General features: G+C 38.2%; 2 protein-coding genes across 4 annotated transcripts in view; both read right to left on the reverse strand.

Moving 5' to 3' along the window:
* The window catches only part of LOC111335468 (uncharacterized), a 41,735-nt gene that overhangs the window by 6,734 nt on the left and 19,096 nt on the right, over positions 1 to 15,905 (reverse strand). The window contains exon 20 of the transcript XR_015989310.1: positions 14,446 to 15,757. The gene's annotated coding sequence lies outside the window, so the exon portion shown is untranslated. The remainder of the gene's footprint in view (positions 1 to 14,445; positions 15,758 to 15,905) is intronic.
* Positions 481 to 14,587, reverse strand: LOC111335480 (uncharacterized). Of its 3 annotated transcripts, none has more exons than XM_088726819.1 (4): positions 14,446 to 14,587; positions 6,405 to 6,631; positions 2,943 to 3,088; positions 481 to 1,330 (listed from the first exon to the last, which is right to left on the reverse strand). In XM_088726819.1, the coding sequence occupies exons 2-4, from the start codon at positions 6,572 to 6,574 to the stop codon at positions 1,107 to 1,109; spliced, it is 540 nt and encodes a 179-aa protein (XP_088582945.1). In that variant the 5' UTR covers positions 6,575 to 6,631; positions 14,446 to 14,587; the 3' UTR covers positions 481 to 1,106. The 3 variants fall into 3 exon arrangements, with proteins under 3 accessions (XP_088582945.1, XP_022797122.1, XP_088582946.1); XM_022941387.2 differs by lacking the exon at positions 14,446 to 14,587 and adding an exon at positions 11,239 to 11,379; XM_088726820.1 differs by lacking the exon at positions 14,446 to 14,587 and adding an exon at positions 6,764 to 7,642.

Below are 15,905 nucleotides of genomic sequence, written 5' to 3' on the forward strand. Positions count from 1 at the left end.
GATGCGCCCGTTGGATTTGAAAATAGAGCTGATTGGCGTGGGTGGAATAGCAGCATTTCCCAATCTTGGCGGCGCAGAAGACCTCAACTATCATGCGCGTGCGCCAATTTGCCGTAGGGATTTTCCGAAATATCTTTAAAGATAACTTCAATTTATCAGATATGCGAAGATACACCAAAAGTTATTAAAGATATATTTTTCTTTTTTTGAAACGACGGCCACGGCTCTCTTATTTCAATGCCATTGCGTGAAATGGGGTTGTAAATAAAGTCAGAGAGTTCTTGGCGGTTTTTTGTTTCAGACTTCATTAATCCATTAAGAAGCTCATCACAAAAAGCCGAACCATCAGCTCGATGAAATGAGCATATTGGCGGAAATATGTTTCCTAAGTCGGTTTTCTAGATAGCACAAAATTAAAGGTAACATATCGACAAGGAATGTGGAATATATTGCACCACACAAAGACCACCGAATAATAGGTCCCTTGTTACATGTTTATTGATGCATGATAGTAACATGACTGTAGAAAATTTCGTAAGTCTGTGATGACTTGAAATATAAACTTAGTTGTACGTCTTGAATATTTCATAAAAATAAAGCATCTTTGTAAACTATTTACAAGAAACAAATCATACTTTCATTCATTTCAAATAATTTGCTTTGAGCTTTCTTATGCTACATTTAACACTAGCTTAATTAACTTTGCTAACAAGTCTATTTGTAAAGTATTATTTGGTCCAGTCTTTTTTTTCATTAATCATTTCCTATCGCATTTATATCGTTCTTTCCGCTTCCTGAGGAAACCAAAAGATTCAACAGCAACCAATTCCGAAACAAGTCCTCAATCTAATCTCTAAGTCGCAACGAAAGTTCCAAAGCCGTCGATGTGCTAAAAAACACAAATTACTGCAATCTTTTCGCGCGACAGTTTTAACGCCGCTCTTGACTACGTTTTCTTGTAGTGCACTGGTTTCATTTCATCTCAGTCTTCTTTAAACAACCCACGAACACTTTCTCTAAATTTTGCTCAGCTTATTACAGTTTCAAACTCCAATCCAAAGCCATCTTAAATCACTTTTGTAACAGATGTAACAGGTAGTGCGCACTTAGTTCTGTAAGGCAACAGCGTTTCGTAGCCTCCTCTGGAAGTCTTGATATAAGACGTTTCCTCCCTCGGGCACTCTGTACAGAAACATATCCATTGTCATGAGACATAGAGCTTTACCGTTCATTTGGAATCGCTCAGGATTGATACTTCCAAGATGAAACATTTCAGAAGTCCATTGGAGCCAACGCGTTACATCTTCTCTACTCCATCTTCGTGGATCAACTGAAATGAAAAGAAAAAAATGAATATATAGATAAATACATAACCGAATGAAAAAAGATAATTACGAAAATGAATAAATGAACAGATAAATAGATATGTGTACTAGATAAATACATAAAAAAAAATGGGAAAACGAGGGAAAAGGAAGCATTGTCAACGCACTCTGCCATTATTTTGAAATCTATTCTTTTATTTTAATTTTATTTGTTTACATCAATATCCAGGAGCTTCTAGTTTAACAGAATTGTTTAAATAGGACCCTGAAACACAAAATGTCGATTTTTTTTAGCTTCAACTTTGACATCATTTACAAGCAACAAAAGACCTGCCGTAGTTCGTAACATTAAACTATAGTCATGTAATAATATACATTGTAGTTTCAATTTAGTTCACAGAAGTCACCTTTCAAAAACACTTGAAAAAACACCACACTAAGGGATTTCTATCCTATGAACAAGTTCAGATAGAGGTTATATTTAAGTTGACACGGCAAACAGGTGGACTATCAGATATGGTTTGATGCTACTCTGGTTTAAAGATTTAATGAATGTAACCGAAATTACAATCCATCGACCCAACGTTTTGACACTCCTTTCCAGTGCCTCCTGGGGTGATCTGATCGTTGCAACAAGAGGCCCTTGAGCATCACAAATAGAGGGGTGAACAAAGTTTTCCTATCTCATTAAACGTACGATAAAACTCGCAATAACTTTTCATGCTGCCCCCTTGATAACGATACATTTAATTTCTAATTATCTATGAATGAACAAGAATCATATATCTTAAAAAAAAAAAACAAAAAAAACAAAACAACAAAAACACTCGTAACCAAATTACAACCGAAGTATTTCGTAATACCCACTTCTCGTGACACAATTAAAATATCCAACAAAAACCTATTTTTGATACGGAACCTTTCTGAGTTGCGGAATTACGTAAATGCGAAAGGACCATTCGATTTCCCTGTTGCATCAGTTTTCGTTCTGGTTATGTTCATTTCTATTCATAATAACGTACATGAAAATGGAAGGCTGGAAGGCTCAGTCATAGTATGACGTCCACTATGGGGCGTCCAATTGTTCCGTTTACAAGGCAACCGACACAATTGAATAATCCCTGAATGCTGTCACGTTCCATTTCGCTTAAATCATTCCTCTCAAAATCAAGGTTTTTCTCTGTGTTGTAAAGCTAGTGATATTTTGCTGGTTTTTTCGTTGTTGTACATGGAAATATTGTTGTCTTAATTTTCACTCTTACGACGTTTAAGAGAATTACAAATTTCGTACCCAGACAGTCCTGAATCATGAAAATGTGTATAATACTACGAAAGCGACTTCTCGAATAGTGCTTAAAATCACTGACGAGTGGAAGCATTCTAAAATTATAAATAATACTGGCTAACGGCAAAAAGGAAAAACTGAATTTAGTGCTGTTGTTTTAGGCTGTTTTGTACTTGGATTAAGAATTTTGCTTTAATTGTGAACAAGAGATAATTGACTTTCACCGTTAGGAGTTGATGTAGAGATAACATGGAAAGTGAAAAACGTTCTCTCGCTTTAAAAAAGAAATAATCGTTTCAGTCCTTATCTATCAAATCTACTGAGCGACCTACCTTCGCTTAAAGGTTCCTCTGGGTACGCCATCTCGTATTTTTCTTGCTTGACTCTTGTCATACTGGGTTGCATTTTATCGATGAATCGTGCGTGTTGAAAAACACTTGGTCTCAAAGGAACAGGGTAAGCCAAAGCTGGATCCAACCTAGGAAAAACACAAGCCATGAATGTCTCTATGAATCTTCTCTAATTCCTCGCTGAAGTTTCACTTCTGCCGCGACACGTACAACTACAAAATAGCGTGATGTTCGGCTTATAAGTTATTTGGTATTACCGGAAAAGTTCAATGGCTAATTTCCTGTCGAGCTTGTTTGTATTCTTCGCACGAATCGTGCCTACAAATATTTCGGAAGTTGTCACGGCTTCTTTTGGAACTCATCCATAAAAGCTAATACTTCTGGTATACAAGTTAAAAAACCTCTTGGTTCTTGATTCCTTTGTCGGACAAAGACTTTCGAGCGAGAGGGAACTACTTTGGTTTTTTTTTTTATTATTATTTGGTCACGCCTCAACAACGCCCACAGAAAAATATGGGGAAATTTCTGGTTAAAATTTAGCAAAAAACATCCAATTTCAGTACCACGAAGCAATATTTTTGAATATATATAAAAATAGAATGACCATTAACAACCTCGGAATTCCGGAATTACTCCAAACGGACGGAACTCTGCAATATTTTGTCCCTAGAAGCAATAGAACTACAAACTAGTGTACCTCGGAAGTGACATTCAGTCAAAGGTTGGGTAAAAATTTCTCTCCAGGCGCACGACCTTGCTTGCTGACAATACAGCTCGTTTAACAACCCTGGCTTGTTTAAAATGATGAAAAGAAACAAGAGTACACCAAATTTGCTTCAACACAATAGGAATGTGTCACGTAATTGAAGCTTTTCTGACGTAAAATATCTCTATGATGATAAGAGGTTTATTGGAATCCACTCACAAATAAATGAGTTATGTGATGTGTAAGCGTCTTTGGAAATCTCACTAGAAATAACAAACAAAGAGAGAGATTGAAAGAGAGAGAGAGAGAACATTATAAATCATCTTTGAATATCGACAAAAATTATTGTACAATTAGATTAAGTTTTTTCCTCTCCAAACAGCATCGCAAGTAGAGGGATGCTTTTTTTGTACGTGACTTGGCACGACTCCCACAATGAGCGTGTAAATTGGAAACTATTTCATACTATTTTGCACCCCATGAACAAACATGGAGCTCAAGGGCAACCATGCTGAAAATGTTTAAGACGTGATGAAATGCATAGGTGATACAGGAAAGGCTGAAGTTATTAGGAAATTAGCAAAAACAAAAGCTTTTTCCTATTGTGGTCAGATTACGTAACGCGTGAGTTGGAAGCTAAAATAATACGTGCTTAAGGACTGCAAGCCTTAATTTATTGGTATAAATGAGATAAGCTAGCAAATTCTGCTGGGTCTGTGCATTCCCACAATACTCTCTGCTTGAAGTGAACCTTCAGACAATGCGACCTCTGAGTAATCTTACTTTGAAACCTGTTTGTGAAAAAATATGCTATTTTTAACGCAAGGTCAATATTTTTTAAGTTTACAGCTTATGAAAATAAAACGAAAATAGATTTGTCAAATAAGGCGATCTCCAGAGATTTCTTGTATTAAAGAGAAACAATATTGTTCAAAGTACACTGTAGCTTCAAAAGCAGTTCATTTTGCGAAAGTTTTTTATTTAAACGAAAAACGAAATTCTTATGATGCGTTTAAAACACAGCGAGCAAAGCAGACTGATGTCTAATACAAAGGTTTTTGAATAAGTTTCTTTTGATTATTCCTAATTCAGAGACTTAACAAGGCTCAATTTTGATAATAAGGAATTCTCAAGATACAGTAAGAGGTTTCTTGAAGGGTCCGGCCTTCCGGTGCTTCTGCTGGCATACCTTGCTTTTAGTAATTAACATGTCTCACTCCCAGAGCATATTGCCCATTTCTGTCAGGAAAATTCGAAACCTGATAGATTACATGTTGTTTTCAAACATCGAAGTGCTTTCCTGACCCAACCCACGCCTGTTTTTAGCATTCCTCGAATTCTTTACGTCTCCCCTCGCCTCATGACGAGATTTTTTAATTTCGTTTTTAGCTCGTCGATTTCCTTGTTCCTTCTAGTAAAAGAACAGGCGTTCAGCAGTAAGAAGTCTACCGGATTTGAAAACAAGTTGCACCGATCGTGATGTAGACATTTCAACTTCCACGAAAAATCCAAAAGCTCCTCCTTTTCAGAAAATACGGTAATGCCTGCTTATAGCCAAAACAAAGGATACAGTTTATTCCTTCTTCTCCCTCTTTGTTTTCTCTCTTACAACCGGAAAACCATATCAAAAAAACGTAATATTGTAATTTAGGACACCTTTACGTATTTCCAAACAGGAAATTCGTATACCTTCCTCTTAGACACTCTCTAGACGTTTTCGGAACATACAGTATTTGTTATTATTGTTATTACTCATTTTCAGAAAAGAAAAATAGTGCAACAATATTTTCAAGCTGAAAGCTCAAACCCTTGCTGAACTGTCAAATTTCTCTGCATCGAGAGGTCCTTCATTTGGCTTATTACGAGTACATCGGCGTCTTCTAAAGAACATTCAAAGTCGGTTTGAATAATTTTACAGTTGGTTAATACTGACTAATGAACGACGTAAGGCGAACAAGATATTTCACCGTCAAACTATTCAAACAATACACGGCCCAGGGCTTCATCGGTAAAATAGGAGCAAAGAAATCACACACTACAGCAGATTTTAATCTAAGCTGGTATCTTTTCTATTAAATTTGACTTATTTTTGAAAGCGGATTCCTCGGTTTATCACGGGCAGTTTAAAATAAAATGAACAAATGAATATTTATGGTGAAATCAAGAGGTTAAATATTCAAGTATGATTTTATAGAGAAGTCGTCTGGTCAAACATGCTCTCTACTCAGTGAACTTACCTTGACTGGTTTTTAAAGAAATCTCACCCGAGAAAGTCGGGTGCGAAAAATGGAAGTTCCAGGAAAGATTGGATAAAATCCCTGACGAATGGATTATCTCGTTCTAGAAGGAGTTGTTTAAAGCGTCGGTGCTCGCAGTTCTACTCTAAAACTCAAACCGGTGAAATAACAGATATAGCAGAAGCCTTTCGAATCAAAAACGCAAACCGAGGAAATGACAACGTTCGTTGGACGGATTTCACAAAAACGCAAGAAGGCAGTGAAGCGGAAGCAGTGGTCTGACATGCAAGCTAAATTTGGCCACAAAGATGACATTTCAACAATTATTTTTACGAATCGCTTTAACGGTCTCGAATAAGTTTCGGAACGGACGCACGTATATCATACCGTTCCTCGCGGGGAAAATGTATCATATTTAAACCGTCATATGAAATAGTGATAAAGTAAGGCCTCTAAAGAGTGAATTATTTCGGGAAAAAAATAAAATGTAAAAAGACTTACCTGGAGCTTGATTTGTTGTGCTCATTAGCATCGATTTGGTACGGGTACATCTCTGGCCGAGGACTGTATGGCCAAACGCGTGGTTCGTGAGTCAGTGGTAATCCCTCCAACCTGGTCCTATTTTCTCCGCAGTTTATAGAACTCTGGTGACTTTCTCTGGAGGGATACATGCTACCGGCTATCTACGCTCGAAGTTCTCGATATTTCCGCTTTACGCCCACGTAAAGCTGTAACCACAAGAAACAAAATGAAAGGAGACAAGATTTAGCAACGGCTATTGTGGGGATGCTTTGATCACACAGTGACCTCTAAACCACAAACCGGAAATTACGCGGCGGGAAAATTGTTCACTTTGTCACCTCGGTCAGAGTTGCAAAATCGGCGCTGTCGCCTTGTCTTTGGCTGTGAAATAAAACCATCCGCGTTGGAATATTAAATTGGCCGATGAAAGAAGCAAGCATTAGTTTGTTCTTGTTCACTGCAACTGGTTTGAGCGATAATTCATGCACGTGACACTGTATCACCACAAGCTTACGGAAATTAACCGGAAACGGAAACATGACGTTATCTGTTATTGGCGGCCGGAAATGAGAACAAAGAGCATCACTCGACATGACGGCGTGGGTTCGACTTTTGTTGACAAAAGACACAAAAGGCGCTTTCAAAGCTGCAAACAATTCTGTACTTAGCGACAGAAGTCCTGCGAACCTTCTCTCTTTACATAAACGCTGTTAAATACGACAAGAATGAAAAATTAATTAATCATAGTGTTATCTCTGGAAATTACTGATTTCCGGCGCGCGACAATGCCGACCAATGACAATACCAAAATTACACCATGGTTTTAAACCGGAAATTCCTTCGGCGTATGGCTTTTCCCGGGGGACTGCTTGTTTTTCAGAAAATGCTTCTTGCAGCGTATCCGTATAATCTCCTGAGTAAAGAGATCTTAAATCTTGACTGACAGATGTCTAATAATCCCAGGTTTAAAATTGGCGATTCGCGCGAGTTCGATTTGTTGAGCTCCAAGTTTGTTTGTTTCTGTTGAAGGTTAAATTTATCAGTACTCCCTTTTGTGTCGAGATCAAATTAAAGCTTGACTAATCAAAACAAAAATATCTTTCAGATCCAATTGACAGTATCAGCGACTTAGATGACTATTTTTTGCTTCACGGCATCTCGAGATTCATCTTAAAAGGCCACTCGACACTCGTGTTAGTCCCTTCCTGTTAATTTGCCTTGCGGTTCCTGAGAAAAGAGCAGCTGCCTTGGAATTAGAGAATGACAAATGTAATCTTGAAATTGTCCTGTCGCCAGTCAAAAATCCTTCCTTTGCGCGGTCCTAATTTGTAATTTAATTACTTAGTGTTTTGGGGTTAAACATTACCCGGACAAATATTTGCGAAAATTTGCTGGGAATCGCATATTTTGCGCACTTCACCTCATTTATCATAATAAAAGGAAACTTTCTATTCAACACCAAAATATTTCGGAACAGTCAAAACAACCTCCAAAACTCTCTATATTTAGAATACGTAGAGAAGATTAATTGTCGATTACGAACTTTCTCAGCCTAGGCTCTCGCTGTGATTTCTAGACTGCATGTAGACAATTATTCCCACATTAAACTCACACTGGAGGGCTGGGCGTGCGTTTGCATTCTTGAAAGAGGAATACGCTTTTAGCTTGACAATTTTTTACATTTACTGAGGTCAAAGACCGAAAAATGATCGCAATTCATCTTGTTTTAATGAAATCTTTTTTTCAACTTATCGTTTCTTGTTAAGATTGCATTTAAAATCAATTCAGTCCTTTAGAATGTCTAGGTATATAATTATCTTCGGTTCCTTTGTTGTAAACAGGGTCTGGACCTCAAGCCCTCAGTGACAAATAGACACTCAAAATTTCCATTGACCTTCCCCCTCCCCCCTCCCCCAGAACGACTGCGTGTCTAAAGTAACATTTTCTGGTGGATCTCAAAAGGCGCTCGGTTCGCACACGACGTTGTGATAACGCTGACGTCGAACAAATAAAAGAGGAACCTAGGAAGTAATCTTTATTTTTCTGTCGTCTCCCACTTTGCAACACCTGAACCAACGAAACAGACAGCAAAACAAAAGAACGAGAAAAAAAAAAAAAAGAAAAAGAAAAATGATACAATGAGGTGAAAAGAACATTTTCGCTCGGTCGCCGAGCGATTGGTATTTCAAAATGAGCCACTGGCGTACCATTCTCGTTAAATCTCACAAATGAAAATTTGAAACCTCTTCTAGCATGTCTGCACCACTTTATAAAATCGCAAAGTCTATACATGTTGCCTAAGAACACCTTGACAATATTTGCTGTGGTGTCAAACCGCAGCGGAAACCATTAATACCTGACGGATGTTTTAAAATCACGCTACACATAAGGTCGCTGTAGGAGGTAAGTCTGACTTCTTACAGCTATCTACAACTTCAAAAAAACAACCTACCCTCTCGAGACTAAACCAAGGGCGTATTTCAGCGCAATGACGAGTTCTGTAAAGCATCTAAAGCAGTTTAAGGGTGTTTATTTTTAGCCAAGGGGTGTACTTCCCGAAAAAAACGTCGCGGGGGCAGAGAAGAGAGCTTGGACCGACGGCGATGGGGTGTTTGTGACTGGAACGAGCTTTTTATACAAGCGATAAGCTTTTACATTATCATGGAGACAATATGGTTTTAATATCGAGCCCGCGATCTCGGTCGGTCAGGAGTCAGACGTTTCTGTAAGTTTTGGTAGTTTGCCCATATTGTGCTATCCTTGGTTGCCGTCGGCTGTCTGATGTCACGCCAATACTACGTTCAATCTCTCACATCTCATGCTGAGATAAAATCGATTGATGGCGAAGAACCAGTTTTAGCGCACCAAGGGTAAACAACACATGACACACCTGAAGATGGGCGTATTCAGACTAACAAGATTTAGGATTGAAACATGCAATAAGTTTATTCTGGGTCCTGTAAGTGAAAACCGTTAAGTCAAAGATACGAACTGGTTCTCGTTGTACATCGCACACTACAACATATATCAGTAACTGCAATAACACTTCTACCCCCAGGAATGACGAAGGCATAATTTCTGTTTCCATTTTGAATACAATATTTAGCAGTAAAAAGAGGAGAATGAAGAAAAATAACGTCACGGGTGTTACTGTGTGACACGACACCAAATTCTCAAAACCAACGTCGGAAGAAATGCATAGCAGACAGTAAGAACTTGAGTCTAAAAATGTTAAAGAACGGATCATCATCTTTCTCAGTTTCCATTGAGTATTGTCCCCAAAATTTTATTGCCTTGGTCCTAATGACAAGCTCCTTTTGAACCGAAGCAAAGCATTTTAATCACCAGCTTGCTTGTTTGTTTCCGATTATGCCACCTTGTGTAAGTCTAGAATGATGTTATCTTTTTTATTTATTTTTTTTTTTCGGCTGAGATGAGATAGGGGAGTAACGATATAATGAGGTTGACCATCTCCTAGTTAGCGTAATAGGTCGACAGGTTCCACCACCGCACCGACTAAGTCACCTTTAAAAGCTTAAATTTCTTTGCGAATATTTTTTCATCCACTTAAGCAGCGCAATTGACTGCGATGATCCTCCATCCATTGCAATAGGAAAATTAAAAGAACAAGCAAGCAAAGAAGTAAACAAAAAAGACAAAACAAAACAGTTCCATTTCTGCAGCCAGTATATTGGAAGAAGAATCAAACAATTTTTTTTTTCAGTGCGTTCACCGTGGATCTTCAAACACCATTGAATCCACCAACCTGATTGAAACAGAGCCTTTTTAACGATTACGAATTACATTTGTTTTGATTTCCTTTGAACCAAACCGGAAGAAAGATGAAGACCAGTCAGACCAGTACATTTAATTGAAACAGCGCTTCCTTTTATGTGGATGACTATGCGACTCTAATTTCCTCTTCTGACCAACCCCATCTATACAAAAGCTCCTACTCTAAATTCAGTAAAAAAAAAAATCAGTCTCCAATTGGGCGTTGGCAGATGCAAACATTACGATGACTTTGAATCAAGGAACTGAGTCAAACACCCGCTAACAACCTCTTTTAGTGCGGATCACAAGGTGAGGCTTGTAATGGCAAGATGTAGTCAACTTATGTTAAAACTACGAACTTGTCTTAAGAAGCGGTTTTGAAGATTGCAACTGCGAATTATAGTGAACAGCAAGAGGAGCTGCTCAGCGCGAGGCGGTACTTTCTAGCTAGGGGGTGGGGCAGACAGTACTGATTCACTGAACGGATTTCCGTTATAACTGAAATAGCGTCTTAACGCTGTTTTCCTTGCTGAAAGAAAATTATATATCTCCCTTTCACGCTGAAAATACACAGAGGCTAAAATATCATTGGTAAGACAACGGATGACTTTTGTTTGCGCCTGCTTCCTCAAGATCGAGCGAAAAATCAGTGTACTTGGATAAAATATACTGGATGTTTCTCGGTGTTTCGGAAACGACAGTTCATTTGCTAATTTGTGTCGTGGTGTGGAGATCGTTGCTTCTGCTAAACCACAGACCACGGCTATCACAATTTTTCATTTCCCTTTATAATGTATGCATGTTTAAAGCAGTGCAAGTTATAGGACATTATTCACATCTTACCAGTTGCGATCTGTTTGTTAATGCTCCATCGAGAATTACGAACAGCTATGCAATTACAGCCGAATAGTTCTTTAGGAAAGTGCAGCTTTAGAGCGTCTTAACTTTCAGTTGGAGTTACTCTTACCTTAATCATTAAATTTAGGTGGCCGGGCTGAAAACACCGGTAACCAAAACGAAATCTTTGCTCAAACCTTACCTATCACAATAGAAGATCAGAGTCCAGTGTCCTGTCCCTCAGCGTTTAGAATTTCGGGTCGAGCTTGAAGGTCGTTTTCAAGCGAATTTCTTTGTTTTCTTTGGCCAAGATACAATGTTGAGCTGCTAATTTATAAAGGGTTTTCTGTCTAGGGAAAGTGATGCATGAGCATGCGTATGTGTAATAACCCGGTTAGTCAGCATTGGTAACTATGGTTACCACAGGTTGTGTAGTACGAGCAGCACGTACTGGTAGATTTTGTACGGTTTTCCACGAGGATGTTTATCGATAAGTACCTAGGACCAGACAGTCTTTCAAGATTGAGGTAAAACGTTTAAACACTTAATGGCCTTCAATGGGCACTGATATCAAACATTTTCTCCCTCTATCAAACATTTCTTTGTTCCCCTTTCGCTATAAGTCTTTCCTTTGGACCGACATGACGTATTCACGAGTCACCTGACCGGCGATACGCAAGTTAAAAGTGCGTCAACCAAGATTTACTAAAGCGAATTTCCTTTTGTAAAAATAGATGCCTATACAGGAAGTTCGTGGTAAACTATTGAACGTCACCTGTTAAAACGAACGAATGATCATTTCAAATATGGATTAAACAGAACAGAACTTACAATTAATCGAGACAAGCAGCTCTGAGGATTTTTTTGTCGAGTCGTCGATATAAACTAATGTGAAAGCATTTCATGATCACGACCAGGAAAGAAAATACGCTTAAATGTAATGCACCGTAAGGCGCAGTTGCATGTTTTTAGACAGTTCAAGTCGTGACTTGGGGAAGTCTTTCCGGTCGAATGGAAGCTCAAAGAAGATAGAGCACCACTAGTGAAAAACTTAACGATTTCCAAGCCTGCTATCTTCGATAAATATATAGGGCTCTGGAAGTCTTAGAGATTTTCCATGTGCCATACAGACATATCATTATCGCGCCTCTATTCCATATTTTCCCAACATTTTCAAATCATTGAGAAATAGCCGTGATGCAAACAGCTCAAAGCAAAATTCAATGGTTTGGGATCAGAGCTTTACCACCCCGTCCCTGATAGAGAGAGTACCACGAGTTAACAGTCTTTTATAAACACTCATTTCTGTTACATTGTTACTGATCAGTTGTACCATAAAGCCGATTCTTACACATCTTTATAAGATATCTACATGAGCGGCTTACGAGGAGGTCTTAGCTTATACTGTCTTAGTCTCCAACTTCCTTCTTAAATTCGAGCAAAACGGTGAGACCAAACCAGCCTAATATTACAACCTATTCTCCACTTTTCATCACGTTTTCGTAGAAAACTATCAGGGAGAGAAAAAAAAGACAATCACACACACATATATGCTTACACACACTCACAAGAAGCAATAATGAACCAATGAGAAGGATCGCGAATGGTTACAGATCATTAACGAGATTGACACGGATTGCTAAAGGGGCTTGGAAAAGACAGGTTAGGCGTGCCAAGATGCACGAACCGTGACAAGGATCCTCATAATAGACCCTTTACTCAAAGCCAAATACTACGGCGGCCCCTTCAAACGAGTAACAAGATCGCGCGCTCATATATCAGCTACATACGGAAGAACTTGCTCACGCGATTAAACGGAAATTTCCGCTACATCATAAAATAAAAATTGAAGGTGCAAATCTGATACCCTAATTTGCGCACGATTATGTGCGCGTAGAAGGTCGAAGCTCTTTTGATCAAGTAATTATTCAAAAGAACAATAGAATGAAAGTCCTTTCTCTGTTTGGTGTTATTTTTAGCCTAAGTGAACTAATCTGGACCCGAGAAAAACCGCAAATTGTTACGAAAAAAAGATATATTGATTAGCGGTTGTGTAATTGTTGCCGGCAGTATTTTTCAATGGAATGTCAATAATCTTTGTCTTGAGATGTGTAATGCTTGACGTTTCCATGAGGTCGGGCATATGGCCCGATTTTTAAAGTCATCAAGGAATCACTCTGTTGACATGAAATTGATTTTGAAATTTCAGGAGGTCAATTTTCCATTTGGACCCTAAATCCTGAAAAAGAAGTGATTCTTTCTTGAAGTCCGGCGGCTTCCTGTTTTGGCGAGAAGTTCTTAGAAGATTCTCACTCACAGCTGCCATTAAAGGTTAAAGTTAAATGAAAAATTGTGACACTAGCAGGAAAAAACTATCTAAATAAAATTCTCAAAAACTGGCACAGACGAAACCACCTGAAGACGAACTTGAAAGCCGTTATTGCTGTAGTCCGACAGTTTGGCGCGAACGACGTGCTAAAGATCGGTTAGTGGTTGACAATAATGATGCGGGCTCTTTTGTTGTAGAGCACTTGACTCACGACCTGAAACGATTGCAAGACACGCCACTGAAGAAGAATTGAGAAAATACTTTGCGGTACATCTAAATTTAATTTCAAACTGACGATAAATGTCGAACATTAAAAATCAACAACAGCTTGGGGACAAAGGTAATGCGGGCAAAACAGAATTAAAAAAAAGTCCACAAGAAGTCTGAAGTTGAGTTTCATTTTTCGTCTCTCATTTGACCACTACAAGTGTGTCCCCTTTCATTTTTCAGGGAATTAAAATTATTACCAATATCCACAGCAGATATTTCTTGTACTAAAAAAAAAAAAAAAAAAAAAAAAAAATTATGACAAGTTTCCAAAACATGCCAAGTATTCAAGTTGTTGTCTTGCCGGAGTATGTCATCGTTGCTATTTTAAAAGGTAACCTACAAATGAAAATTTTATAAGTCCACAAAATTCCAAAGAAATATTTCCATGTTTTCTAAACAAGTATTTTTGAACATTAGATGCAGAAACCGAAGTGTGAAAACAGATCGATTACAAACTTCAGGTAAAATCAACTGCAACTGTGAAAAGAGCCATTTAGCACCGATAAAACTAACAAGTTTGTCTCAAACGGAGAGTAAGTTGAATTTAACTCTACAATGAAAAAGAACGTTACGGCCTTCCTGATTATGAAATACTCCAGGCTTAATGACAAGGTTACAAGTATTTAACAATCCAGCATACCTTATATCTCTATTTAGAATTACGCTATTTAATGCTTGTCAAAACTGGTTTACAGGTCTTTCAGTGGCAAGTAAGCGCAATGTGCTTTTGACATAGTATGAGCACATGGTCAAACCAGCTCTTAAATCTATCCAAACATGAACTGTTATATTGAAAACCGACTTACTAACCTTGGAATCAAACCTACATATCCGTATTGTTCGCAAAATTTAGTCATCAGCACGTTTCAGTCGTGGGATGCAGGTCTCTACGAGGAGTTCATTCGAAATCGAAATCACGGATCACGCTAGTAGCTTTCGAAAGTCGTCTTTTAGTTTACACGTATCACAAAATACATCAGTTAGAAAACGTTGCCAAATAGCAAAAACTTCATTGCTTGGGTTGCCTGTGGCATTTCCTGTTTCCATGAAACATTACATGCATAAAATACCATGTTGAGAAAGAGAACGTGACTGTCTCCAGTGCGGTATCTGTTTGCTTTGTAATGAGCACGGATATCCGCACGGGTGCCCAACCGGAATCTCCTGTCTGACATAAGAGTCACTTGTGCTATTATGGAAAACAATTTAGCTTTGAGGCTCATCGACATATGACAGCAAAGGCTTGCGTACGATATCTGAAAACAATAGTTATGGCACGGATCTTGATAAACAGATCCAGTACAATTCCGAAACACAACTCTGCTTTTCTTTAATGGATTGCAAGCACCTTTAATCCCAACTGTGTAAAATCTAAAAGTTCAATTCATTTTCGTTCGCGAATCAGGCCGATCGTGTAGAAGGAATAGCTAACAATATGGCAGAAGTAAGCATATTCAGAGTTCTTGGCTCTCACTACCGAGAAATGAACTGCTCTTAATCTCCGAGACAAAAGTCATGCCATTCAATGAAACCCTGTACTTCTAAGATCTAAATATAAATTTTCTGCATTATCTGCCATCAGGTGATCTCTTATCAATTGTCCAATGGTTGGTATTTTTCTTTTGTCTCATTCAACTTTCTACCGAAACATGTTTTAATATTATAAGAAATTAGTTCTTGGACAACAGTGGAACTGCTTAGGTATGTAGAAATAGGAAACATCTATGTACCTCACAATTAAACCCTAAATGGGGAAAAAGTTGGAAAGAGATTTCTAAAGAATGTCTTAGATGCGGTAGCTTGGCAAAACAAGTCCGAGAATTCATAAACAGGAAATCTGAGATAATTGTATCAAGTAGTTTGACCTGCTTTACGAACGAAAAGAACCCATTACGGTCGAAGCATAACTAACAAAGGCGAGGTCATTAATCTTTCCTTTTGCTTTGGTCTGACAGAAGGGGGTTTAAGTCTTCCATACTTTTTGTGAAAAACATCAGTAATTAGATCTCTGAAGTACTGAGAAAGTAAGTACCTCTAACAGTGAACAACAGAAATTCAACACGGCTTGATGTATGATCCAGGAACATTTCGAGTCTTCTTTGTACGTTACACATTCTTTTCGCTGAAATTATTACAAGTGCCAAAATTGATAGATAAGCCACCAACAAGGATCAAAGATGGTTAAGGGGAAGAAAGAACAAAACAGCCCTCCCAAAATGAAAAGGATTGGTCTCGAAACACTTGAATGAAACTTGACGGTATGCCCAAAG

The sequence above is a fragment of the Stylophora pistillata genome, chromosome 7 (assembly GCF_964205215.1).
Source record: "Stylophora pistillata chromosome 7, jaStyPist1.2, whole genome shotgun sequence".
Classification (NCBI taxonomy): Eukaryota; Metazoa; Cnidaria; class Anthozoa; order Scleractinia; family Pocilloporidae; genus Stylophora; species Stylophora pistillata.